Genomic DNA, 27,831 nt, shown 5'->3' on the forward strand with positions numbered 1-27,831 from the left:
CCCCTCAAAGTTGCTTTCCGTTCCAGCCAGGGCGGCAGAGCCTTGCTGCCACCTGGCCCAGCAGACCAGACCCCTGGTCACAGAGGGTGCGTGAAATAAAGGTCCGTCTGTTGTGGTGGTTTGTTCCAGAGCTGGTGATGCTGCTGGAATGGTGGTCGGGCACGGAGTGCATCATCCACACGGACCCCCAGGCCTACCCCAAGTACGGGAAGGAAAACGCCATCGTTGTTCTGAACCACAAGTTTGAGATCGACTTTCTCTGCGGTTGGAGCCTGGCCGAGCGCTTCGGGGTCTTAGGGGTAAGTAGGACGTGCATTTCCCATCTCACACATCTCTCTCCTTCAACCCTGTAACTTGTCTTTTCGCTCTCGGTCGTTCAGAATTTGCAGCAGCATTAACAGACTTGTTGAAATGTTCTTAACCAACTGCTTTTCCTTCTTGCTCAGAATCAAGATGAACATCTGCTTATGGGTAAGGATCATGTTTATTCAGCAGTTATGATGCACTGGGCATTTGACGTACGATTAATGTATTTAATCCTTACAGAAACATTTGGGAGTCAGAAACTGACACCTGCCCTTTTTGAAAAGCTGCGGTTAAATACCCTGCTCGGGGTCACACAGCTGTTACTCAGATTTGCATTTGAACTTGTCCAGCTTGTATTCTTAATCTCTATGCTCTGCTCCCTCCCTGGCTGATGGCAGAATTCACCTCTGAATGTTCATCCTCATTGACGTGAGAAAGCTGAATGCCTAGGCGAGAGCGTTTGACCTGCAGAATTCAGAATAAATACAAAATCCTGTTTTTCTCCAACTAGTTTGACTTCTTGCATACCTTTGGGACTGGGCCTCCCCAGTTGACTTTTGTCATGGTTAACACATTGAGGTGTGATGGTTGAGCCCAGAGCAAGTACCAGAGTCCTCGGCTCAGGTATTCCGACAGGAATCACGGCGTGGACCAGCCTGGGGCTGGGAAAGTTGGAGACCACTTGCACCAGAACTTGGGCATCCTGTGTTAACCCCGGGAACAATCCCCCGCAGACAGACGGGGCCCACGCACATCGCACTTGCTTCTGGTGGCCCATGTAGACAGAATCATAGTGTGTAGAAGGCAGGAGTTTGAAGACCAGGCAGAGTAGATGTGACAAGAGTCCTGGGTCAGATTCCCTGGGGATGGCCTCAGTGTGTCCAGTCCCGGACGTGCCTGGGAGTCCCAGAGTTGGCAACAGAACTTTGGGTCCTGCTGGCCTCTGCCTGTTGGGAAGAGCCTTGGCTAAGAGAGACTAAATAGCCTTGGGACACATTTTGTATTTGCTTTTTTAAACTTTTTTTTTAAATTTATTTATTCATTTATTTATTTTGGCTGCGTTGGGTCTTCGTTGCTGTGTGTGGGCTTTCTCTAGTTGCAGCGAGCGGGAGCTACTCTTCGTTGCAATGTGCAGGCTTCTCATTGCGGTGGCTTCTCTTGTTGCGGAGCATGGGCTCCAGGCGTGTGGGCTTCCGCAGTTGTGGTGCACGGGCTCAGTAGTTGTGGCTCGCAGGCTCTAGAGCGCAGGCTCACTAGCTGTGGCGCACAGGCCCAGTTGCTCATGGCATGTGGGTTCCTCCCAGACCAGGGGATCCTGGAACCCATGTCCCCTGCACTGGCAGGTGGATTCTCAACCACTGTGCCACCAGGGAAGTCCTAAACATTTTTTTAAAATTTGGGGCCAAAGGTGAGAGAAGGAAATATGCTTAGAAACAGGTTCCAATAATGTCTTTAGGACAAATGATGGTCGTTGTACAGTTAAACTATCAAAAGGCAACTAAGATCGTTAGCAGTTTTTCAAGAGATGGAAACGGTGTGTTAAATCACTGTTGCTACCTTAAGACTTCTAGAAAACTGGAACGCCTGGGGGTGAGTGTACTGAAAGGATTTCTAGGAATGGACAGGCCACCCTGCCAACAGTTTTCTCCTTTGCTTTCCTGTTTGTTCTTCCAGTACTGACGTGATGTCTGTGCAGGCACACGTGTGTGTGTGTGTGTGTGTGTGTGTGTGTGTGTGTGTGTTCAAACATATTTTCAGGAACAAAACCAGAAATTCTATTATCTACCTTTCTCTGTTGTAGAGGCCTCGGACAGAGATCTTAGCTACAGTTCTGTGGCTTTATTGTCTCTGAGAGGAGAGAAAAATGTCATAATCCGAACGCCATCATGGATACAGATGACTGATGATCGGATCCTTCTTCCCTTACAGAGAAAGGGTACGGGGTGTCTTTGCATCCTGACTGGAACTAGTGCTGTTGCTGCCTACAAGCTAGGCTTCCTGAAACACTGGTTCTTCAAGCGTAGTTTGGGGGCAGCTGCTGATTTTCTGGGCTTCGCGGGCAGCTTGGGTATGTTCATACTCGGGATGTGAAACGGGTAATTTGGGGCAACAGAAAGTGTGTTGGACTTAGAGGCACTTTCCAGTGGCCGTGGTCCCCCTGGTGGCTTTGTGACCACGGGCTTCTTCTATGCGCGTCTTTCACCTTATTTGTGCTATTTTCAATCCCTATGGTGTCGCTATTGTTTACTTTTTATAGATAAACGGCCAGAGCCTCAGTGTGGGTAAAGAATTTGCCCCAGGATAGGAACTAGTAGCTCTGATTTCCGAGTTGCTGCTCTTTCCTCCTGGAGGGTGTTGAGAGGAAAAGCTGGGGAGTGCCTTGTGTCAGAGAATGACCAGGGTGATGGTTGGAGAGACCAAGTTTCCAGTCCTGGCACACCCCCTCGCCCCCCTGGTCTGTGCAGGGCTCGTTCTGGGGAAAGAAAACCCTCAGTACCATCATGGGGTCAGGGATGGAGCAGCCAGGACCAAGGAAGCAGGGGCACAGACAGGGCTGATGCTCGGGGAAACTCACAGACGCCCAGAGGCAGCCCCCAGGCACTGCACGGTAAGGAGGGTGGGCCCCACGCGGTGCTCAGAGGAGAAGTAACGTGTGGAGAGGGGACCTGGGACTGGAGGGGGGACCTTGGACCGCACAGGAGACCCAGGACTGAGAGGGGGAGGCTTTCGTGGAGTGACGACTGTCAGCACCCTTCAGCACTTTACACGCAGAGGCTCTGAAATCCCGATCACTTGACAACTCGGCACACAAGGGTGCAGAGGCACGAAAGTTCTTCAGCAGAACGGCCACCCCGCCAGCGGCACAGGGGCTGCTCGTCTCCAGCCTTGACTTCCTAGATGAATACCGTAGCTATTGGATTTCACTTCTTACTCTTAAAAACCAAACAACTAATGTCGTGTGCAAGGCACGAGCCTTGCCTCTTGCTCTGGAGTTTTAGGAACTCCACCCAGCGGGGGGTGGGCAGGTCTCACAACCTTAGCACGACACAGCTCCCCTTCTCACTGGAGCCTGGGTAGCCCTGCTCAGGGCGCCGCCAGATTGTCTGGCCCCCAAGTTCCCTCCAGCAGTGGGGGGACAGTAGGGAGGGGGCAGCCGGTGACCACCGAGCTCCCTACCCCCCCAGCACTGGGGAGGCAGCCGGGGCTGGGGCCGTGGCCGTCTGTGCACATTCTGATGAAGCCGTGAGCTGGCAGAGGCGCTGGGAGGGGCTGGGAGAGGGCGTCGCGACCTTGTGGGGTTGAGCCAGCTCAGGCGGAAGCTCCAGACTGTGTTCTCACGGGGAGATGTTCTCCCTAAGTGGCAGGGCATGATTTACCATCCACGTGTGTCTCCTGGAGCACCTGAGGTTTACCTGGAGGGCGTGAGGCCAGGGGAGCTGCCTGACGCCTTCCTAAAGCGGCCCATCCATTCCTACTACCCTTGAAAGGAACCAAGCAGCATCTTGTTATATGAATTGTTTAGCAGTACTTTTGTCTTAATTGACCTTCAAAAAAACTCACCTGATTCATTTCTTTTATTTATTTATTTATTTATTTATTTACTTATTTATTTATTATTTGTAGCTGCGTTGAGTCTTCGTTACTGCGCGCGGGCTTTCTCTAGTTGCGGCGAGCGGGGGCTACTCTTTGTTGCGGTGCACGGGCTTCTCATTGCAGTGGCTTCTCTTGTTGCGGAGCACGGGCTCTAGGCGCACGGGCTTCAGTAGTTGTGGCACGTGGGCTCAGTAGTTGTAGCTCACGGGCTCTGGAGCACAGTCTCAATAGTTGTGGCTCACGGGCTCTAGGCACGTGGGCTCAGTAGTTGTGGCGCACGGGCTTAGTTGCTCCATGGCCTGTGGGATCTTCCCGGACCAGGGCTCGAACCCGTGTCCCCTGCATTGGCAGGCGGATTCTTAACCACTGCGCCACCAGGGAAGCCCCCATCTCTTTTTTTTAAGTAACACATGACGTTGAGATCCTTCTGGAGTCTGAGGAGTTTGCTTTTTAGAGAAGAAGAGTTATAAAGAAGGTTCCTGACGGGGCATTTTTCATCTTAACATGTAACAACCCAAGAGGAAATGAGTTGAAATTGAAGCAAGTGAAATTTGCAGAAATCCTTGAGAGGAGGGTTATTAAATGTGAAATTGGATTTGCGGAGAAAGTGATGGGATTCTTTTAAAAAGAAAAAAGGGGGAGGGAGGGCTTTTAGTCTTTTATAAGCTTTTACCCTGTGTGGTCATTCTGGTGGCCTGTCCCCCAGGCTCTGGTTCCCTCGGAGCTGGCCTTGCCTGGCATGGGCCAGGCACCAAAGGCTCTGGTTATGGTCTTTAAGGGATTCACTGACTCATTCCTCCTTGGGGTGAGTGTGACCAGTGGACAGGCCAAGGCACGCAATGCAAAGGGTCACGGCTTCCGAAGCTTCGAGTCTGTTTACTTTTCTCTCTGTCCCAGTAAAATGCGCATGTCCTCCTTCACAGTGGCCCCGAAAGGTTACCTAAGATCACGTTTGTTGGGTCTTTGAGCAGTGTCAGGGCCTGGTAAGCATTCCGTAACAGCAGCTGTTCTTGTCCATTTTTATCTGCTGGGTACGTGTGTCTTGGCAGTTACCCCGGAGGCCAACTGGGATGTTCTCTTTGGGCCTTTAAAGAAGCCCTATGTGTTAGTTATCTACGGCAGGTGACAAGCCCCAAACGTAGTGGCTCCGTTTGTGTGGTCTGAGATCAAAGCTCAGCTCCGCGGGGGTCCTGGCAGGGGTCCCTCCGAGGCTGGATGGTGGTCTCATCTGAAGGCTCCCCGCGCAGTGCTCTGCCTCCAGGCTCACCCCTGTTTGTTGCCAGCCTGATTCTCGCGCCTGGGCCTCTGCTCGGGTGTCAGCTGATCCCCACGGGGAGCAATGCAAGAGTGAGTGGGAGAAAGCACCTGAAGCAGAAGCCACAGCCTTACTGTACCTGAAACTTCTGCTGTATTCCATTTGTTGGAGATGAGTTGAGGGGCCCACCCCATACTGCAGGAAGCAGGGAGGTACCAAGAGGAGAGGATCGCTGGGGCCAGCGCGGAGGCTGCCTGCCACCCCACAGCGTGACATTTAGCCTCAGACCTCACGTTTCCATTTAGTTAACATTATTTAGGGGATCCATCACAGCTCTGCCTGAAAATAGATTGAATTCCTGTTGCATGTCTGCGTACATTGAGGTGCAGAAGGAGGAGAATAGAATTCTGATTCCTAAGCAGAGGGCACTCCCAAAGCTCCCTAGTGCCTTCTAGACACGAGGCCTCAGGTGATGATGAGGGCAGTTGATGCATCTTCAAAATATTTATCCAGCAAGCGTGTTGGGTATATTTTCTGTAGGAGACACTGCTCTGGGTGCTGTGGAGATACAAGGACGGACTGTGGAGATACAAGGACTGTGGAGATACAAGGACGGACTGAAAGGTCCAGTCGTTGCTCTCAGTGACTTTATAACATATAGAGAGAGGCAACGAAGGGGCATATAAGCCAGTCACACAACACAGGGCTTGAACAATAATGGGAGGTGGGGAACGTGTCCATTGGGGGCACCCTGTGTGTGTCCACAGACCACTCAGCCATACAGCAGCTTCCTGGAGGTCCTTTGTTTGCTGGGGAGGGCCCAGAGGTCCCGGGTAGGAGCTGGGGCCACCGTGGTAAAGGTAGAATATGGGGGGTGGGTTTTGGTGTTTGGGGCAGCTCTGTTTACCAACCTGTGGGGAAGGACTTTGGTATTTCAAAAACTGGAAAATAATGTTTCGGTGCTATTAGCACACTGACTGCTGCACCCAGCGATGGAGAAATTTCCCAGAAGGTGTTGACACAGGGCTGAGGCCTTGAAGAATGGGGGTGATTTTAGGAGGGGATGAGAGGTGTAGTAGGTAAAGGGAGAATTATGAGGCAAGGGATGGGGGTGCCTGGAGGGAGATCATGAGTGATGTGGCCACCCAGCAAGGATGGGGCCAGCTGCCGTGGTCCTGGGCTCTGCTGACCAGTTCTTCTCCATTTGCCAAGCGTACATTTCAGCCCTCCCACTGCCTCGTTCGCTGGCTGCCAGCTCAAGGTCACTGTGGGGTGATTTTGGACTTATTGACCCAAATCAGAAAGAAGATGTCATAAAACCCAAGAAAATCAAGAACTGAACCCAAACCTGTCAATGTTCCGGTTTAATTTTGCCAGGATGCTTCTGGTTATGAACAGGAAATGTGGTTCTTTCTGTGCAAGATCACACATATCTAAAAACCAATATTTCTTAAAGTTTGATTATAAAAGGACCGGTTTTCTAACTACAGATTTCTGAAAGGGATGTCGAGGCAGATTTGTTTACAAAGGCTGCGCGAATGTTATTTCCTGTAAACCTCCCGTCGATGATCACATTCTCCCAAATTGTAGGTTTCCTGTGTTTTATTTTCAAACGTGTAAAACTAAGCAATAAAGTGGATGCCCTGAAAGATGAATGTGTGCTCAGGTCTCCAGAACAGATATTTCTGTTTCCCTCTGAGGGTGGCAGGGGAGGGACAGATGTGTAGGCAAAACTCCCCAGTGGTTTCGAGACCCATACATGTGACTTGTACCCTGGCTCCTGCCTTTACCAGCTCTGGGACCTTGGGGAGGTTATCTGACTCTTCTGAACCTCAGTTAACCTTTCCCATTTCGTGCTGTTTAAGGGTTTCATGAATATAAGTAAAATACCTCATCAATTGCCTAGCACAAAGTAGGCGTGTCATAATTATTAGCTCCTTCGACCCTAATTCGTTTCCCTTCATTCAGTGTTTTCTCATGAAAAGTAGGATAAAGTGTGGAGGGTGGAAGAGAGATGGAATGTTCTCAAAATGCGATTTGGCCAGCTGTTCTGGCACTGGATCCTGTGCGGCTGAAATCCCCCATCACTTTTATGAACTGCAAGGTATCGTGGCATTTGTTTGCCTTCATCCCGGCTTCTTCATAGGCGCTTGTCAGGCTCTCTCTTTGGCTACAGAGAGATGAGAAGCTTCTAGTTGTGGAGAAGTGTTGTTTTCCCTACCAGTGGCTACACCTGCAGCCATGGCTTTGTCAGCCCCGTTAAGCTGGATTCCGGCATCCTCAGGTGGGTCTGCAGAAGACTTCTCCACCTCCCACTCCCACCTGGTCAATCGGTTAACGGTTAATCCGCAGCCCTGTCGGCATTGCTTCCAGGCACCACCAGCTCGGGGAGGAAGCAGGGGGGCCACCGTTTGCCTCTGTGTTTTCACCACTTGGGCCAGGCAGGCTCTGGCACGACACAGGTAAGAACCCCGAGAGAATGGAGATGAGGTGAAAGCCCTTACAGCCCCGGGAGCCAGGAGAAGCGTTGGCCACGGAAAGGAGTCTCTGGAAGTACAGATGCATCTTGAGTTCATAACCAAGTGTATTCCTGGAAGTGGTAGCGTGCACTTTATTTTTAAGAGTGTAGTCCCGAGTTAGACATGCCAAGTCTTCTTTTTTATTGTACAAGATCCTCTGGCTTGGCTTTTTTTTTTTTTTAATTATTTTTATTTTATAGCTGTGTTGGGTCTTCGTTTCTGTGCGAGGGCTGTCTCTAGTTGTGGCAAGTGGGGGCCACTCTTCATCGCGGTGCGCGGGCCTCTCGTTATCGCGGCCTCTCTTGTTGCGGAGCACAGGCTCCAGACGCGCAGGTTCAGTAGTTGTGGCGCACGGGCTTAGTTGCTCCGCAGCATGTGGGATCTTCCCAGACCAGGGCTCGAACCCATGTCCCCTGCATTGGCAGGCAGATTCTTAACCATTGCGCCACCAGGGAAGTCCAATTGCTAGATTTCTGTTTCTCTCTTCCCACTATACTTTGGACACCTGAAGGCCATGGACAATCCTAGCCATCTTTGTGTTCCCAGCACCAAGGAGGTTTTTGGCAAATACCTGCTGCACGACCAGAGTGGCTTTGAGGTTCAAGTTCACATATCACACCTCATGATAGCAGCTGAGCTGTTGGTTGACTTGCTGGTCCTCTATGGTGACGGGCCTACACAACTTGGCTGGTCTCCGCTAAGCTTAAACATTTGCGACTGTGTTTTTAGCTCACAGTCAAGAAAAAGTTCAGAGTGTTAAAGTGTGGATGCCCTAGCCTGTTTATTATTGAAGTCTTACCTGTTTTCAAAGTTCCACTTAAGATACCCCATTCAGGTATTTTATATATTTAGTGGAAATAAGTGACCTTGGGTGAACCCAAATGGTAACCATGATGGTGGACCTTCAGGAGGGAAGCCAGGAAGAGATATTTATGCAAACAACCCCTTGACCAGGTGCCATCTTGCTGACTAGTCTCATTCCCTACTCGTGTTCTCTGCTGGTCCCTGCAGAGTGGTTAGAGGAGGAGGGGACATTATGGAAAGGTGACTGCAGAGGATGCCCTGCTGTTCCCAACTATCCTACAAACCCAGCATCAACACTTAACATTTTCATCTTATCAATTGGCATGTGGCCGTGTTGGAGAAAAACCTTAACTAGGAAGTTCTGACTCTGCTCATTTTTTAACCACAGAGGCTGTAGAGCTGAGAGAAGTGAGGCGAGAGCCACATAATCTCAGGTTGGAATGCACCAGATCTTACTGCATCCTTAGAACAGGTTTTTGTGGCACCTTGTGGTCTCTGCCCAGGGGTCGACCAGTTGGCTGGAGGTGCTGAATTTGGGACTCATGGGGGTGGCTGCTTCCCTGAGCAACAGAGTGGTCCTGAAAATGGTTATGGGCTGCTTAATTAGATTGATTGGGCAGCTGTGGTAAGACAATTCTCAATCTCTCTTTCTCTCTCACACACACACAGGCTAGAAAGTTTCATAAACTTTTCACCATAGGATGTGATATGATGACGGTGACTCCCTACAGCATCTAGAAAGTGGCCAGGGGTACATTTCAGCCCCTGTAGTTGTGGATTGCTCTGTGCTGCCTGGGAACATTTTTTGTTTTTTAGATATGCGTGTGCCTAGATGGCTCTATTGATAAATCTAACTCATCAGTAAATCCTCTCAAATCTACCTTCAAAATTAATCTAGAATCAGTGAAACTGGTATATTTTCTTGTACGTTCTCTCTTAAAGGCACTACCATCCACACACAGAGACCTTTGCTTGACCTGGGGGAGTCATGGCATTGTTGGCATATTAAGTTTCCTGGAGGACTGTATGCATATTTGAATAGTACGTTTCTAGTTTTTGGTCATAAATGAGTTAACTCCTGTAAATCTCCTAGCCTAGTGCCTATCAGGGAGTGCTTTACTATGCGTAACTGTTGTTATTACTACATTCTAAAGCTGGCTTAGGAAATGGGTTGAATTAAAAGGGACATTCAGCTGCTGTGGCTACTTTGTGGTAATAATAATAGCTACACATTATTGAACACCTGTGTGTCCTGTTCTCAGCTAGGAGCTTTGGTATATGTTTCCATGTGTTCCTAGATCTTTACAGCAACACTTTCAGCTAAGTATTACTTTGCTCATAATAATACAGACAGGAAAGTTGAGGCTCACCATGTAAACATAATCAACATCAAGGCCTAGGCCTAATCATAACATCCAGAATTTTAAGGTTGAAAGATGGATTAATTCAACATAAAAACAGAAATGGCTCCTCTGTTCCTTTTCCTCACTAAAAACAAATAGGCTGTTTTTGATCCAGAGCCTCATGTTCCAGAAGCAAATGGTTGAAAATGTGCTGATGTCAACCACTTCTTAAAAAGGGCATTGTTAGAGGGACACTAGCAAAATAGATTTCTGAAAAGTTCAGAGTTAAAGTGTGGGTGCCCTAGCCTGTTTGTTATTGAAGTCTTACCTGTTCTCAAAGTTCCACTTAAGATACCCCATTCAGGTAAAAAAAAAAACAGGAAAATCTAACAAAATTAAAGAAGCACTTCTAATCTCACCATCCAGCTATAGCTACTGTTATTTTTCTCTGTTTTACCATTTTCCATATAATCATAGTCATACTATAAACTCAGCTTTGATTACAGGTTAAAAAAACAAATTTAGCCTTAATATAAAGCATTTCCCCAGCCATTAAATATTCATAGATAACAAATTTTAGTGGCTGTAAATCAAGGGGTTGACAAAGTTTGTGTGTAATTGTCCAAATAGTGAATATTTTAGCCTTCATGGGCCATATAGCCTCTGTCACGACTTTTCAACGCAACTGTTGGAGCATGGACGCAGCCACGCTACTAGCAGCCTACTAGCAGTAGGCAACGTGTATGTAAAAGAGAGCGGCTGTGTCCCAGTAAAACTTTATTTATAAAAACAGGTGGCAGAGCAGATTCGGCCCACCGGCTATGTTTGTATGATATCGTATATGACATAATTCATAGAACTCTTTTTTTAATTTAATTTTTAAAAATTGAAGTATAGTTAATTTACAATGTTGTGGTAATTCATAGAACTCTTCCACTGTGGGACATTTAGATGGTTTTCAGTGCTGTAACACAGCATGACAGGGATGACACACAGACTGTTGCGGTCACGTCTTCTGGTTTACATGTACATCCCACATCAGTGTCAAAGTCGCCATTTCCTTTTAGCAGCAGGTCATCAGGGGTCAACCACTAAGACCCACTTGGGTCTTGTGGGATGGATCCATTAATAGGAAATACCCCTGAGAGTACTTTTCCCCAGCAGACAGCCGTGATTGACTGCATTGGACCATTCACCTTGCAGACCCAACAGCTGCTACTTTGGAGTATGTGATCCTTCTCTTGGCTATACAGTAGATCACCATTCATAGCTCCTTCAAATTGCCACAAATTATTTTTGGAAAGAGTTCAGGAGTAGGTAATTTTTTAAATAATCCTAACCTGCCGAGAAAGTAAGTTTAGTTCTTTGGTGAAGATTTTTTGTTTTGTTTTCATCCTCAAGGCTGTGATCAGGGAGGTGACTGAAGGGCAGGGAGCAGGGACCATGAAAACATCCCTGCTGACAGGAGGGGACGGCTGCGGAGCGGGCCAGGAGGCCTCCCACAGCCTGAAACCCACCCGTGGACTCAGCGGATGGCCTTTAGATGGCTCCTGTGGGGGAGTGGTGATGCGTAGAAAGTGTAGCCTGTGCCTGGCACACGTGGGCCCTCACCCCTCACTTGGCGAGTACTCTGATCTTTGGGGACTTGCCTCTGGGCCCTCTGGGGCAGGTCCTCAGATTTTATGGCTTTGGTTCTTTTCTTTCTTTTCTTTTTTGTTTTGTTTGTTGTTTGGGGTTTTTTGTTTGTTTGTTGGGTTTTTTTGGCCACGCTGCACGGCATGCGGGATCTTGGTTCCCCGACCGGGGATCGAACCCGTGTCCCCTGCAGTGGAAGCTCGGTGTCCTAACTAATGGACCAGCAGGGAATTCCCCAGGCTTGGTTCTTTTTGAGGGAATTTGCATGTTGGAAATTTGTGTGTGGGAAAAACAAAACCGAAACCCGCCACAACATGGAGAGGCTACTCCTGAAAGGTATCTGTACTTTTCCTTCTCCCAATGGGGAAGATGCTTGTGGTTTTTTTAAAGTCAAGGGAACAAGTGGCTGTTTACACCTTTCTCTGGCCTGCGTGGGTGGGTTGGGGGATATGGCCTGTTGCCCCTCTGCTGAGCTTTGTAGTTTTTGTGGGAGTGACAGGGAAAAGAGACAGGGCAATGCTGAAGTATGGCTCTTGCTTCCGGGCCTCGTGAGTTCAGGGGCATGACCAGACAGTTGTCACCAGGAGCACAGCTGAGGCCGCCACTTGCCCACATCACCGCCTCCATCATCTGTGCCACTGATGGATGACGGCTATTTCTAGGAGCATCTTGGCCAATTCCAAAATTAGGGGCAAAACATATAGAACACAATCCACTAGATCAGAAGCTGTTCTTGTGTCTCCCCTGCTCCCTCCACCCCACTGGACCCCTGCTTGTCCCCCGCCCGTCAGGGGCCTGCAGCACCTGCAGCCTTGGGGCTGCGCCGGCCAGCAGAGGGGTGGAGCTCCCCCAGCGCCTCTGCTGATTCCGGTTCACCCCTCGGCTCCACCGTTTCCTAGCTGTCGAACCCAGAGAACCCGCTGGGCCACGTTTCCTGGTCTGTAAGGAGGGTAGGGTCCGCCCACCCGCAGAGCCAGCAGGGTTGCTGTGGACCGGGTGAGGTCTGCGTGGTGGGCTTAGCGAGCACCCCGGGGTGGGCACCTACCTGTGTGAGCTGGTGGAGGACGATGCAGCATCCCACGGCCCCCAGAGGTTCCCGCTGCCCCCGCTGCCTGCCCTCCCCTCAGAGAGCCAGGCCCCCTTGCTCCCTGCCCCGTGGGGCAGGGTTTGCACGACCTTGACCTCCACCTGACCGGTGTCGGACCTCCGCATGACCGGTGTCGGACCTCCGCATGCTCGGGAACCGTCCCCGTGCCTGGAGTGCGCGTTCACTCCTCCTAGAGAGACCTCCGGCGGCCGTCGGGGAGGACCCCACGCCCCCTTTCACGGACGCCCCGGACCCCCTCTGTTTCAGGGCTCCAAGGTCCTGGCCAAGAAGGAGCTGGCCTACGTCCCCATAATCGGCTGGATGTGGTACTTCACGGAGATGGTCTTCTGCACGCGCAAGTGGGAGCAGGACCGCAAGACCGTCTCTGAGAGCCTGCTGCACCTGCGGGACTACCCCGAGAAGTACTTCGTACGTGCGCCCGGCCCTCGGGGCGCCCCGCCACACTCACACTCGGGGTGCCCCGGCGCATATGAACTCGGGGTGTCCCGGTCACACACTCAGGGTGCCCCGGTCACACACACACACTCGAGGTGCCCTTGTCACATTCAGGGTGCCCTGGTCACACTCATGGTGCCCCGGTCACACTCACACGCTCGCTCACCTCTCTGCTTTCTGAGCCTCCTCAAATGTAGACCCTCTCTCTGAAGCTCACAGACCCTGAACACAGTAGGGGGGTGCTGGAGGTCCTGCCTGCGGGGAGGGCAGGCACAGCTGCCAGGCCATCCCTGCTCGGGCCACTTCCTGAGGCTCCCGTGGGACCGTGTGCGGCGTTTGACTGGGGATGGTGCACGGGACCCCGGGACCTCGTGTGACCCCTGGGCTGTGTGTGTGACCTCGGAGCTGTCTGAGTGACCTCAGGACTGTGTGTGTGACCTCGGAGCTGTCTGAGTGACCTCAGGACTGTGTGTGTGACCTCGGGGCTGTGTGTGTGACCTCAGAGCTGTCTGAGTGACCTCGGGACTGTGTGTGTGACCTCGGGGCTGTGTGTGTGACCTCGAGGCTGTCTGCGTGACCATGGGGCGTGGAAGTGGCCTCGGGGACGTGTGTGACGGCCACCCTGTCCCTTCCAGTTCCTGATTCACTGCGAGGGCACGCGGTTCACGGAGAAGAAGCACCAGATAAGCATGCAGGTGGCCCAGGCCAAGGGGCTGCCCAGCCTCAAGCACCACCTGCTGCCTCGCACCAAGGGCTTCGCCATCACCGTGAGGAGTTTGAGAAATGTAGGTAAGGACGACCCCGCGGGGCCCCGTGCAGTGAGGGAAGGGGACCCTGGCACCCATAGGAGTAGCTTCCTCCCCGTGCCTCCGCCCCCCCCAACCCCCGACGGAGGGGAGCCAGGGACGGAGACTGGCACGTCACCCCTGCTTAGCCTGGGTCCGGGCACCCAGCGTTGGAGGAGCGTCCACTGCCGGCACAAGTGCGCACACGCACCACGCCCACACGTGTACGCACACGCACGCTAGGCCAACACTGCCCTCTGCTGCTCGGCGCTGGTACTGCAGGCAGCGGGCGGTGCTGCGTGCCCGGGGCCCACGCCCGGTCAGCCCAGGTTTTTCTTGCGGTTTTGCTTTATTTGGCATTTCTTGCCCGTCTTGGCACCAGCTGCCTCCAGACAATGATCTCTGTGACCTTGCCGTCTGTCCGGCTGGCCTTGAGTCCGGAGCCCTAAATTACTGTAGGTAAGGACAAGAAGCAAGTAGCAGCAAGCCCAGCTTGCTCCAGTCTGTCTCCTGTTGAATTCTTGTCCCTTTAGTTTGGAAACACGTGCTTTACCCTTTCCTGCCCTGCGGGTGCCGGAAGCCCCACTGCCCTGTCCCTGTCTCCCAGGAGGCGGGAGGGCGGAGCTGGGGGACCTCCCCGCGTCCCCGGCGCCGGCTCTGCTCCCGCCGGGGCCAAGCATTCTGCGGGGCGGTCTCCGCGCCCCCGGCCCCCGGTCCTCTCTGCCCTGTGAGGCCGAGACCCCCAGCTCCTCCCCGGCCTGCACCGTGTGGCGTTTCCGGTGCCGTCCCCTGCCGGGGAGCGGCGGCTCCACCAGGAGCTTTGTGATCGCGCAGACCGGCCACCCGGCTCCTGTGGATGGAGCGAAGGCAGCACTGAGTCTGACTTTAACACGTGGGGACCCTGAAGGTCCCTAACTGCTCCAGGCGTTCTGGGTCCCTCCCGCAGATTCTTCCCCCTGCCTGAGCTTTGCCTACAGGCCGAAGGGGCAAAGGCTGCCCAGCTCTGCAGGCTGTCCCACCCCGGCGAACAGTGACGATGATGATGATGATGATGATGATGATGATGATGATGGTGATGATGATGGTGATGATGATGATGATGATGATGATAGCCGGGCAATTCTAATACGCCAGGCAGCACAAGCACCTCACACATAGCGCGGCCGCAGCAGGTGCCCGCCAGGTGCAGGGAAGGAAACAGTTTTTTTACTTCCAATTTACAGATGAGGAAGTTGGGGCTGAAGGGTGAGGAACTTATCCCAAGTGACTCTACTATTACACAGCAGGCTGGGGTCACACCCAGGCTGCCTGGCTGGCGGGGCTGGCAGGGGCGTACCCGTCCTTCTGCTGGGCTTTGCAGGCAGATGGATCTAGTGCCAGGCCCAGTTCTATCACTTCCAGACCTTGGGGCTTCTTCTCTGGAAAAGGAGGGAACTGTGCAAATTTAGGCTGCTCTCTGGGGGAGCCCCATCCTTGATTAATCGAAGTAACACCACCTCTGCTGGAAGCATCAGGCTCCTGTGTAAGGGCAGGCTGAAGAAAGGAGATGTGAAACCCATTGACGGACATGAGCTCTCACACCCTGGGGCTCTACAGCCAGACCCCATGCAGCCTGAGGCCTTTCACTCTACGTAATTCTATGCTTAAAATGGCTGGACGATGTACTAAACTGTTCTCCACCAGCCTTACTCTTCCTAGGGAGGGGGACACCTCTCCCCGCCGGGAGGACAGGGGAGTGGTCTCGGTCGCTTGGGTGGAGGGGTGGGCAGCTACCTGCCGGCACTCCTGCAGGTCAGCGGGAGGGACCCTCTCCCTTTGGCTGAGACGTGCTCTAGCTGCCAGAGCACCCCCTGTGGACCCCACGTGGTGGGCAGGCGGCAGGTAGAAGCAAATGGACAGTGGTTTTGAACCTTGGTTCTTCACGTTCCCAGCCAGACCAAGTGACTTTCTACCCGCCCATCACCCCACTCACTTGATTGGTAGTAACTGCAGGTATGCAGCGCTCTCGGTGAAGTCTGCTGAGCACAAACGAAGTGCTGGGGCCTTTGGGAAGGGCTGACACTCCGCATCCTGAGTCCCATTCCCCGGGAGAACTAGGCTCAGGGAGACTGAGTGGGCTGTTCAAGAGAAGATCCCGCATCTGGGAAAACGTGGCCCTGGGATTCGCACCCAGACTGACCGCAAAACTCCTGTTCTTTCCACTGGCCAGTCCTGCCTTACTGACTCTGTAGGAAGGGCCATCTGTTTCCACTGCGTATGTCTACCCTGCTCTTCCCTCACTGTTCCTTCACACATCCTGTCCTCCTGCCATCCTCCCATCCTGCCATCCAAGAAGCATTCACGGAGCCCGGGCCTGCAGGCCCTGGGGCTGCAGCAGCGAATGTTGACATAACTTTCAATATGCTGACAGGTTAACTCACCAGCTGGTAGACCGGTTAAAAATCACACATTCTTGTTTGTTTCTCAGCTACATGTCAACTGACTAAACCATGTTTCAGTCACTTAGGAAGTTTCCAGTATCTTATTCTAGTTTTATAGCTATCTTATTTTTCTAGGGGAAAAATGCACATAGAATGGTTATGCTGCCATAACTCAGAAACCTCCTTAGATAGATAGTATTCTTTGGATTGATTTACCTTGCTATTGATATTTGTTTAAATATTGATATCTGTTGTAGTACATCATCTAGATGGGCCACTGCAGTATTGCTTTACATTGATCTGACCTCAGTAGTAACTGTTTTCTGTTACTAAGCTGTGTGCTTTTCTGATGACAGAACGTGGTATGTACTCAGTGTAGAACATTTGGACAATATAGAAAAGCATGAAGAAGAAATTAGTAGTCCCTTCATTCCAAGATAATCAGCTAGCAACTCAATTATTGTTTTTCCAATATGTATATCTACAAAATGAAATTGGGTTCACACGCTATATACTGCTTTGTATTTGTTTTATTTTTTTTTAGTTTCAGCTGTATATGACTGTACACTCAATTTCAGAAATAATGAAAATCCAACACTGCTGGGAGTCCTAAATGGAAAGAAATACCACGCAGATTTATACGTTAGGTAAGCTGGCTTCGTTTCCTTTCCAGAAAATAGGGCGCCCATCCCCAAATAGGTAAATCACAAATGACCCGCAGACCTTCTTCCAGGGGAATGTATGAATGTATTAATAATTTCTTGTCTGCAGTCTGTACTAAATGGAATGTGTTCACAGTCTTGTTTATATTAACAGAGACTCGTGCACTGATGTAAATAATTAGGTGAAGCCTCTTGTCTTCCCATACACTTCGTGACTCTCTCTCACCAACTCATTCTCATCAAAGAGCTCAGGTCCGACAAATGAAAGACAGTATTTTACAGCCATTTTTGAGACTGAGTGTGAGAGTTTATTTTATTGACCCCCTTTCTTGGAGGATGTGTCTACTCCATAGAAACAGACACAGATAAGAGCATCTGTAATTTACAAAGAGGCCTCAGAGCAAATGGAGAACATTTCAGCAGCATCTCACGTATGTGTTATATTCCAAGCTAGGGAGCACAGAGAGGCAGGTGTCCTCCTTGACAGGTCTCTGTCTGAGTCATTGAATCAGGCTCTGAGCCATTCCCTCGTGGGCCGTGACTGCATTTGGGCCTGTATTTCCCCCCATATGGATGTGGATTTCCCCTCTTTCAATCAACTGAATTACCCTCTCACTTCCACATTATCTAGGCTACTACCTAAATAGAAGCCGAAGGATGGCAAGCATTGTTAGTTTGAACCTGTGTTCGGGGCACCCGGCATGGGCCTCCTCCTTGCTAGCTGCTCTCTGCTTGGCAGGCGGATCCCTTTAGGAGAAGTCCCAGAAGATGAGGACAGGTGCGCGGCCTGGCTGCACAAGCTCTACCAGGAGAAGGTCGGTGCTGCGGGGTGGGCTCTGCACTATCTAGGGGTCCTTTTCAAGCGGCAGGTGTGGTGCTTTGGGACCTCCGGGAGTTGATGGTGGAGCCTGAGCCTTTGCCACCAGGCGAGACCTCACGCCCTGGATGTTAATGACCCCAGAGCCGACGCGCTACTTGGCGACAGGGGAAAAAAACGTCGCAAAATGTTTTTAAAGGGGCCTTCACAGAAAGAATGGAAGACTATTTCATGGGTGTAGTGGACAGAAGAGGAAGTTATGGCCCCAAGAGCCCTTTGTCCATTTTCCCGCCGCTGGTCTGAAGGCAAAATATTCTTGCAGGGTGTGGGTGCTCTCTTTGGCAATGATGGCTCTGGGTCCACAGTGTGGCTGCCTCTCTGGTCTCTAAAACATCACCAGCGTAATCAGGACGGAGGCCCACAAGGGTCCACCTGGGCCGCGTTTGACTCCTTCAGGAATCGGAATTAGGTTTTCAAGCTGGGGGTGGGATTTCCGCTTACACTGAGGGAAAAGGGTAACACTTACACTCCTTGGAAGAGTGGTGGGCTTGGCCCCAAGGCACGGTCCTCTTCAAACAACACACTCCCAGGCCTGAGCCCTGGCTGATGCCTGGGAGGGCTGTTCCCAGAAGGCTCCCCCTGCCTGGATTTGTTGACACAAAGAGGCGCCAGCTCTTTCTCTCTGTCCCCCCTTTCTTTTTCCTCTCCTTTTCTTCCCTTTCTACCCAGGGTCATAAGAGAAATTTTATCGTGCTGAGCTGGACGCTGGGAAAGCCCGGTCGGTCCAGCTGCACGTGGGTCACCCGGCCTCTGTGCCCTCCTGTCCGGTGCATTGGTGGCAGCTGCACACAGTGTGGACTCAGGGCACTTGTCCTCTGTCAACAGGTTCTCCTCCTGTAGACTTTTGGGGTGACGTTTCTTTCTAGGAACTACAGTTCCCAGTTCCAGTGTATAACATGCCACAGGATGATAACACGTGGAGACCAAAAATGGAGGCATCATTAACAAAGTCCCCTCCCTGCCAGGCGGACTTTATTACAAAAGAAATAACACAGCCCAGGGAGGCCATAAACATTCTGCTGCTGGAGCTGACGTCTGGCCCTGAGCCAGGCGTCTGTGTCCCACCCGGCAAAGTCACAAAGTCACAGGGACGGAGCCCACGAGGCTGGCAAGAGTCACAGTGGCCACCACGTCACTGGGGAGCAGTGGGGGTCTTGGGTGAGGTTTAGTTTTCTAATCAAACCAGAGAAAAAGAAAACTCTGGAGTGAATACAAAGTTCAGAATCCTGCTGACTCTTAGAAAAGGGAGTACTTTTTCCTCTTGTTAGAGGTTACAGATAAAAAATCTTGGCTTAGCAAATGTCTCACTGGAAACGAGACAGAAAAAGCATCCTCAGTTCCCCATTGTAACATTACAATAGAAAAGCACTATCAAGGCTATTAAGGAAAAGAATTCAAGAAAACGTGCCCATTTTTTAAATGGGTGAATTTTATGGTATGTAAATGATACCCCAATGAAGCTGGTGTTTTTTTTTAAGGCACAAAAGTATCACCTCCTGTTTTAGTCCAGTCAGGTTTCTGTAACAAAGTGCCACCCACAGGCATGGTGGCTTATAAACCACAGAAACTTACTTCTGACGTTTCTGGAGGTTGGATGATCAGGAATCAGAGACGAGGGTGCCTGCAGGGTCAGTCAGATTCTGGTCCCAGCCTGCCATATTGCTCTGTCCTCATGGTGGGAGGGCTGAGAGAGCTCTCTGGGGTCCCTTTTATAAGGGCACTAATCCCATTCATGGGGGCTCCGCCCTCATGACCTAATTACCCCCCCAAAGGCACCTCCTCCTAATACCACCATCTTCGGGGGTTAAGATTTCAGTGTAGGAATTCAGGGAGGCAGGTGCACATATCCAGTCCACCGCACCCCAGTTACCTAGTTATCAGGCTCCTGGTGGCCCCACTGGCATGAGAAAAATCACCGAAGTTCTGGCCAGGAGGCGGAATGGGAGGCCTTGGCAGGTTAGGTGCCATCTCTCTGGGCATCCACACGTCCCTGTCACTTCCTGGGAAGTCCTCCGTTTGGCCGAATGGCTGTGTCTCCCTCACCTCTTGAGGCTGGGAGCACCCCGCACATGGTACCTTGTCCTACAATTGCTTGATCGTGTGATTTCCCTGAGACCCGCCAGGCTGGAGGGGCAGCCGGGAAGGGGCCGCAGGGCAGAGCCCCTGAAGTGCCCAGGAAGGGCCAGGGGCTCTCCTTCCAAAGCGGCCGTTTGAGGACTCATTTTAATCATGACCTTGAGTGGTCAGAAAATCGTATCATTTAGTACATCCTGCTTGGGAAAGAAGACAAGTAAGACAAGTACTTTAGATATCTCTAGCTCAAGTTGTTAAAGGGAAAATTAAGCACTTAAGGTATAAGGTTTGGGTGTATGGACGCTTGTTTTCCGGAAAACTCAGCTCCCTGGAGAACTGGGCCACGACGGGGCGAGCCAGCCAAGCAGGGCCGCAGATGCTCTTTGCTCGGCGAGCACGCTGTCGGCCCTGGGAGGATGTTAGGGTATTTGAGTCGAGCTGGGAGACCCCCCCCCCCCTTGGCCGTTTACCGGGTTCAGGAGGTTCCGGCCCAGCGGGCCGCCCGGCCTCATCGCGGGGAGGGCCGAGGGGAAGGGGTGGGGGGCCCGGGGGCGGGCGGGCGGGCGGGAGGTCAGGCGGCCCTCTGCCCGCAGGACGCCCTCCAGGAGGAGTACTCCCGCACGGGCACCTTCCCCGGGACGCCCATGGTGCCCCCGCGGCGGCCCTGGACGCTCATCAACTGGCTGTTCTGGGCCTCGCTGCTGCTCTACCCGTTCTTCCGCTTCCTCGTCAACATGGTCAGCAGCGGCTCCTCCCTGACGCTGGCCAGCTTCGTCCTCGTCTTCTTCGTGGGTGAGTCCGGGGCCAGCGGGGCCTGGGCCGGGGGGGGAGGGGGGCGGTCCATCTGCGGGAGGGGCAGGGAGGAGGGGGGCACCGCGCTGCCTGTGAGGACAAGGCCCGGCTGCAGATCCCGCAGGTCCGCAGGCAGAAGCTGGAGCCGGGCCCAGAAACCCCAGCCTGGAGGGCTTCCGCCCGGGCGCCCCCTCCCCTGCGCATGCGCCCCTTGCGCCCGCAAGCCCCGCCAGGGGCCAGGGGCCAGGGGCCAGGGGCCAGGGGCCAGGGGCCAGGGGCCAGGGGCCAGGGGCCAGGGGCGAGCTCCGTCCTCCCCGGCCTCTGCTCATCAGCAAGAAAACTATTTCCTGGGTCCTAGCAGGAACCGACAAAGGCTCTTTGCTATTCAAAGTGGGTCCAGGCCTTTTTGGGGAAGTAAGTGTGGGTGCGTCTCCTCGGTTGCCACCTGCACTGAGTGGAGATGTTGGGTAACTCAGTCTTTTCACTCATCTCTACGGGCTTTATTTGACCCGTATGTGGTTTCAGACGACTGACGTTTCTCCATAGCCCCAAGCTTCCCTGGGCACTGCCACTTGTTTTTGAAGTGGGGCAGCCAGTTACCACTGTACACGGTCAGTGTGCAGCTTGGCTGGCCGGGTGTCCGGGGGAGCTGTGGTTGCCAGGCCCCCAGTGGGATGGGGATGGAGGGTTGGACCCAGCCTTTCTGCCTGCAGTAGCAGGAAGGCGAAGACGCAGACCACGGCCTCTGGAGGAAGCTGGGGCTCCTTGCAGATGACGGCTGGGGAGGGCTGCCCGGGTGTGGGGTGAGCAGAGGCCCAGCACTCTCCCTGGGAGACACGGGGCTTTGGGGGAACTGACTGCTGTCTCCCCAAGACCTCATCACCCGTGAGCCCGAGCCTTGGTACACTTTGCCCGGAATTACTCTCTGTCTTGGTCCTCTCACGAAGCCTTTCTGCACTGGAGTCCGAGGTTCACTCTCCACAATGTCATCAACTCTACTGCACAGAAGTTCTAATGCTGGGGCAGGGGCTCATGTCCCAGCCTGTTTGTTTGGAGTTGGCCCCAGGCTGGAGGCAGCCCACTGTAACTGACCCATGGGCTCCATGAGCCTCATACGCTGGGCGGACTCTCCATCCCAGTCAGCTCCCTGGTCTTGACAGTTCACAGACACGATACTAACGCTCTGTAAACAAGCGCATCACGACTTGGAGGTTTCAGCCACTCCCCATCTATCCACTTTCACATGCATACTGTAAACAGACTGTTGCCAGGCCCTGTGTTCGGTGCTGGGCACACCAAGGTGATTGAGATAGACGTGGTCCCTGCGCCCAAGGAGCTCACCGTGTCTGTCGTCTCCAGAGGGAGCACTTAAAACTGCAGCTTCTGCGCTCTAGACCGTGTTTTCCAGCCTCCTAGTGGTTACACCGGGCTCTGGTGTGTGTCCTACACTTTCTCTGTTCGGGCCAAATCCCGCTGTCGGAGAAAAGGCAGGCAGGGACTTTGCTGCTCTAAAACTTGCACCAAAAGCAATGTTGGGACATGCTGGGCGCTAAACGGGAATTTGAGCTCCTGCATTGTCCAGGGCCTGCCTGGTATGTCCTTCATTAAGCCTTACTGAAGGGTGCTTGTAAGTTACTGCACTGCGTTCACCAAAGAATCCTCTTTGCCTTAGGGATCGGCACAGGGAGAAGAGGAATTGTGCAAGCCCCTGGGTGCAGCGGGGTACGGCTCACCACGCTCTGTTCACCTCCAGGGCCGAAGGGTTAAAACTTGCCACCAGAACAGCCTTGCTCTGTTTTAATGTCTCCTAGTCCAGTTAGACCCCGGCACCCATGCTCAAGGGTAACTGAGGCAGGGATTGTGAAGTGCACGCGAGTCAGCCAGCTCTCAGCTGATGCTTGAGGTTTACCAAGCTCCCTTCTTTGGTTCCCATCGGGCAAATCAAACCGGAGTCCCTGCAGGCGTCTCCTAACCTGCCCTTCCTGTTTCTGCAGCTTCCGTGGGGGTCCGATGGATGATTGGCGTCACAGAAATTGACAAGGGCTCCGCCTACGGCAACATGGACAGCAAACAGAAACACAGCGACTGAGCCAGGACGCGCCGCCATCCAAAGGGGACCTTGGAGGACTGGTGGACGCCGCCATCGTCCTTGGAGGGACCCAGTGGTGAAGCTGGGTGAGCCCCTGCTGGGGAGGCAGGGGCATGGCCTCAGCGCCAGATGGGGAGGAAGATGTGCTTAAATCCTTTCCCCCCGTGCTTTAGTGGGCTTCGGTTCTCCTTCTTTCCGTGTGAGTCTGTGTGAGCGTGCGTATGTGCGATGAGAAAGAACACGTGTGAGTGAGAATGAGGTGCGGCTGTGACATTCAGAGGGTACTTGAGGTGCAGGGGGAGGGCAGAAGTGGGGAACACTGGGGGAGTTCCCTTCCATCCTTTGGTGCTGAGTTTTCTGTAACCCTGGATTGCCACAGAGTGAAAGTCACTTTAGGTAAGATGACTAAATTATGCCTCCAAAAAAAAAAAATTAAAGTGTTTGGCTCCTCTGTGGTGTGTTCACAAGGCCTGCGCCCTCCTTCCATTCAGCCCCTGCCTTGCGTTTTGGAGTCTGGACCACGGTGCTCTGGAGGGTGCTCACAAGGAGGGGTCTGGGGGGAAGAGGGCCCGCGGGCCGGGGTGGCTAGAGGAGGTGGGTTTGCAAACACAGGAGCCTGCGAGTGTCTGCGTGGAGACGGCAGGCCAGGAGGCTAGCTGAGCCGTGTCCACGGGACACGGTGACGGGGCCCCTGGGAGGCAGCTCTGGTTCCCCAGTCTCCCTGCAGTGGAGTCTCTGGCCTAAGTCTTGAAGATGTGCCCAACTTCCTTAAGACCCTCATCTTGACGCTGAACATTAAAATCCTGGGCGTTTTGCAGCGATTTGAGAGATGACTTTACAAACTCTGCTCATCTCGGCAGCAAGCAGAAATTGGTCCCCAAACAAATGCAGGCTCACTTTAACAGAGGACCACGCCAGAGCCCAGGAGCTCCTCTGAGCAGGGTCAGGCTGAGCAGACATTGTGGTACGTGGTCCCCCTGGGCTTTTGCTTTCCTTCTGGAAGCCCAGACTGCCACGACACGGAAGAGCTCTCTGCTCCTTGGCATCTAGGACGGTCTTTGGAGTAATGGTCCACGTGCAGGATTTCGGCAAACTGCTGCCAGTCAACAGACGCCAGATGCAAAACAAGAAAAAAGAAAAGCAGTAATATTTCTGGAAGAGAACAGTTAGATACCAGACACCATGTGATCTCAGGGCAAGACGCTGCAGCACTGGGTGGGCCTGATGGGTACGTGTGCTGAGCTGGAGAAGCCTTTCTCCCTGGACTGCCCCATGCCACCCGGTACTTACCTCCTATTTTGCTGCGATTATGTAAGAAGGGATGAATGGTCCCATGTAAAAGTTAGCCAAATACTATTTAAAGGCTTATTCTATTCCGAATCATGTCCTACGTTTGCTCTTAGTCACTGAGTGCTTACCAAGCACAAGTGAAGTTACGAGAGGGTTGAAGAGAAGCTCTCTGCTTACGGGACCAATGATACAAACCAGCAGAAGTGAAAAGGGGAACATCCTGGCGTAGTTGTGGGAGGAGAGTGTCGGTGAGGCTGGGGTGAGTGGACTCTTACTGGAGTCCCCAAGGGCAGGGTGGGGCCTTTCCGGCCCTGCCTAAGGCCACGTGCATAAGGCCAGGTGCCAGTTCCAAACGCCGCCTCCCCTCAAGAGCAGAGCTCTGGGCAGCAGCCCAGGGATAAGCGCCTCAGGTGTGCACCCGTGTTCCCGCGTGTTGGCTCACACCTGGGCCGTTCTACCCTGGGGTCTCCTAGCTCCGTGGGAGAAGACAGAGTAGAGCAGTCAGAAGCACTGGCCGTGCTCCGAGCTACAAGGTTCACCCTTATGGAACCCTGCAGCTAAGTCCCTGTAAGACCTTGTGCGAGCCATTTTACCTCTGTTTTCCCAACTGTAAAATGGGGGTGATAACACCTACCTCTTGGGTTGTCTCAAGGGTGAAATGAAGCAGTATATGTGATCACATTTTAAGACTCCTAAAGCATTAAATAAATAAGGGGGAAAGCTTAGAAAGTTGCCGCCACGCTGCTACTTCTCAAAAATGCTCAGAAATTACCTTGGAGTGTCCAAAAATGTGTCCTTTTTCTCAGTGTCGTCTTCCCATTCAACAGCAGTAATCTAAGTTCTAATACCACATACCCACTCCTTCTGCCTGGAACATAAAAGGGACCCATAGACATTTAACCTGAATTGGCTCTGGGACCAAACATAAAACATAACAAGCAAACAAACAAAGCTGCTCACCAGTGCAGACCTAAGGGTCCAGGTTGGAGGAAGGCGGGCAAAACATTCTCCTTAGGAAACCAGAGAGCATGGGCTGCCGGGGAGAGATCCTAATGGCGTTTCAGTTGTTCGGCTCCTCCATGAAAAAAACATTTTGTTTGGCGGTACAGGGACACGGTGTTCCTCCTGCCCGTTACCGTAACGGCAGAGACAAGCACCCCTCCCCGAATCCCTTCACCCTGTCCAGGTCTTGCCGATGCCACAATCTCTTCAGCAGAGAACAGTGCTGGTTCCCAGGGCGTTTACTTTTCTAAGAATTAAAAACCTGTGGATGTGAAGCCAGCTCTCCGTCCCCGAGCCGTGCGGGATGAAGTACGAGCGTCACATCTTGTCTGACATCTCCATCCCATGGCGGCTTAGGTCAGCCCTGCTCAGAGGCTGCTCTGAAACCCAGTGTGGAAGAGAAAAATGCAAAGTTTCCTGCAGACTGGAGATCAGTGCAGGGTCCTCCTAGGTGTTAAGGGCCATGTCCGAGACCTGCAGCTTTGAGGCAGGGAGTTTAATGCACTTCTTCTAGGAACCAAGCCCATAAAGGGACTTTCTTCATTTAAAAAACACCAACCATCTGAGAGGAGTTTAAGGAAGGTGGACTGATTCTGTGACTGACATGGAGGAAAAGCGGATGCACGTTCCGAGCTAGTCGGCCACCTTGTTTACCTTTTGTAGAGAGACCACAGTTTGCCTTTTTCCTAGGATCACACAGTCGTACTGGAATATCTCCTGACTGCTGTATTCGGTAAAGAAACCCTTGTTAAAAAAAAAAAAAAAAAGTAGCTACTGATGAACGTGTTTTTCTAATATATGCTAAGTGGGTCTGAAAGACAGTGATTTACATGTAATATCCAGTAACCGTGCAGCCAAAACGTAGAAATAGCTGATGTGACAGACACAGACCAGACCCCTGCTGGTTTCCGGTTTCTCTCCTGGGGAAGTGGAACAGTGGCCTGGCTGGTCCCCAAGCCAAACAGATTAGGCTTTCAGAGGCTTTAAGAACTTACTCGTAAACATGGACAGAAGCGAGAAGGCATCCGTGGAGGGACCTGTTCAAAACAAGAGGTTTCATCCAGCACTGTCTAAAGCGCTAGCTAGTGAGACTTTGCTCAGGGTTGCCGGGTTAGAGCGGGAAGAACAAACCCTCTGGCGACCGCCAGTCTGCTGGGCGACACAGGAGGGCTGCCAATGCCGCTCTTTCCTGCCACGGAAGCAGCACGGGCCACGATTGCGCCTGCCTGTGCCTGCAGCTGGCCGTGTACCACCCCTGCTGCCCCAGAGCTGCTCGGAAGGGCACCCACCAGCGTGACCCTCCTGTCTACTCTGTGACACGTCACTCAGGTTGTCCTGTTCCGTGTCACCTCCTTCAGCAACTGTGTTTCCAATGCCTTAACCGTGCAATTCCAGCGTGCTGTTTACAGAGCACAAAATAAAGAAGCTGGAACGCATGTGCTCAATGACACGCTGGCCCTGCCTTCCTGCTACGGTGGGTGGGACGGGGCTGAGCTGCCAGGAGCTGCAGATCGGGCAGCTGGTCTTTCTCCAAACAAACAAGCAAGCAGTCTTCCCAGGGCCAGTCCCTCTGCCCTCCGAAACGACCCCGACCCCCTACAGAAGGCTGAGGGGCTCGGCTCTCACTGGGTCACCCGAGCCGCAGCGCCGGACCTGGCAACTACGAACGAGCGGGTGCCCCGAGCTCTCCGAGGCTGCATCTCACGCTCCTGCATCCCTGGCCTGGGTTTTGAGTATTTCCAGAGCCTCCAATAAATTTAAATGAAAACCAAGCACTTCGGATGCCCCGAGGCTTCCTGTCCTGCTACACTGGCATCCAAAGCACCGGGCGGACACCTGACAGGAGGCGACTAAGCACATACTCCTGGTTCTCTTGATCTGTGACATTTGAGACCATTCACAGCATTTGCCACCAACTGTATCTGTTTATGACATTCAGCTGTTGGAAATTACCATTATTTTGGTCAGAAAGAGCAGAATATCAGAACTTCACCTCAATAGCTAGTGTATGTCTCCTCAGAGTGTCACCTCCGCGGGGGCAGGGTGGGCTCCTGGGCCCCTCACACAGGGTCACAGGGAGCAGTCATGAAGGGACACTGATTTAGAGGCTTTAATAACTGAATTTCAATTGTCTTCTTTTGACTCCCTTTCCTAAAGTAAAAATAAACATCTTTCTCAAGCACAATTAGGCCAAAGTAAAATTGGTCAACACTCTGAACTTCAGTTACCGGTGAAAAAAGCAAAGCGTTTCTCCAGTGAAGGATAAGCAGTTCCAGAGCAGGCATTCCTCAGCCCCTGCAGCCTTGTCCTATTTGAATATTAAGGTTATGAATTGATTAAAAAAACAACAGTAAGCCCTTACTTAGATCTTCTCAGTATCTAGAAAATATCTCCTGGGGCTGTATTGGTGACGCTTTTCACTGAGCGAGACTCATACAATTTTTACCTTTAATATTTTTTTTATACAGTCTTGTTTCACATGCTGGAGTGACTAAAGAGTTTTGAAATTTCTGGCATCTGTGTTCTTTTGAATTTTAAGGAGGTAATAAGCAGTATGAACAAAAAGTTAGGGTTGCTGAATAATAATTTCCTTTGGAAGGTGGGTAGGAAACCACTAAAGCTGCACATGTGTTAGGAAGAAGTCACTCTCAAACAGGAATGATTTAAATGGATAAGAAAAAAATCACCTAATACATGAAAAGAGCCGTGCCTCTAGAATTTATAATAGTTGACTCAAGAAGAAAAAAAGTGATGTGATGAAACGGCAGGCTGCTGGAGCATGTGACTAGAGGACCCATCCCAGAGTAGAAGATTGGTGACCCTTCTGATGTTAAATCAGGAT

The 27,831-nt window shown here is 52.1% G+C and overlaps 1 protein-coding gene across 2 annotated transcripts in view; it reads left to right on the plus strand.

Annotated features, from left to right (window-relative positions):
* AGPAT4 (1-acylglycerol-3-phosphate O-acyltransferase 4) overlaps window positions 1-23,137 on the plus strand; it is a 113,306-nt gene extending 90,169 nt beyond the window's left edge. For both annotated transcript variants that reach the window (XM_061206974.1, XM_061206972.1), the window contains exons 3-9: window positions 130-299; window positions 12,811-12,972; window positions 13,635-13,788; window positions 16,749-16,851; window positions 17,606-17,681; window positions 20,410-20,608; window positions 22,603-23,137. In XM_061206974.1, coding sequence (XP_061062957.1) covers window positions 130-299; window positions 12,811-12,972; window positions 13,635-13,788; window positions 16,749-16,851; window positions 17,606-17,681; window positions 20,410-20,608; window positions 22,603-22,697 — 959 coding nt within the window. In that variant the 3' untranslated portion in view covers window positions 22,698-23,137. The remainder of the gene's footprint in view (window positions 1-129; window positions 300-12,810; window positions 12,973-13,634; window positions 13,789-16,748; window positions 16,852-17,605; window positions 17,682-20,409; window positions 20,609-22,602) is intronic.
* The last annotated feature ends 4,694 nt before the right edge of the window (window positions 23,138-27,831 follow it).

Source organism: Eubalaena glacialis, chromosome 12, assembly GCF_028564815.1.
Source record: "Eubalaena glacialis isolate mEubGla1 chromosome 12, mEubGla1.1.hap2.+ XY, whole genome shotgun sequence".
Lineage (NCBI taxonomy): Eukaryota > Metazoa > Chordata > Mammalia > Artiodactyla > Balaenidae > Eubalaena > Eubalaena glacialis.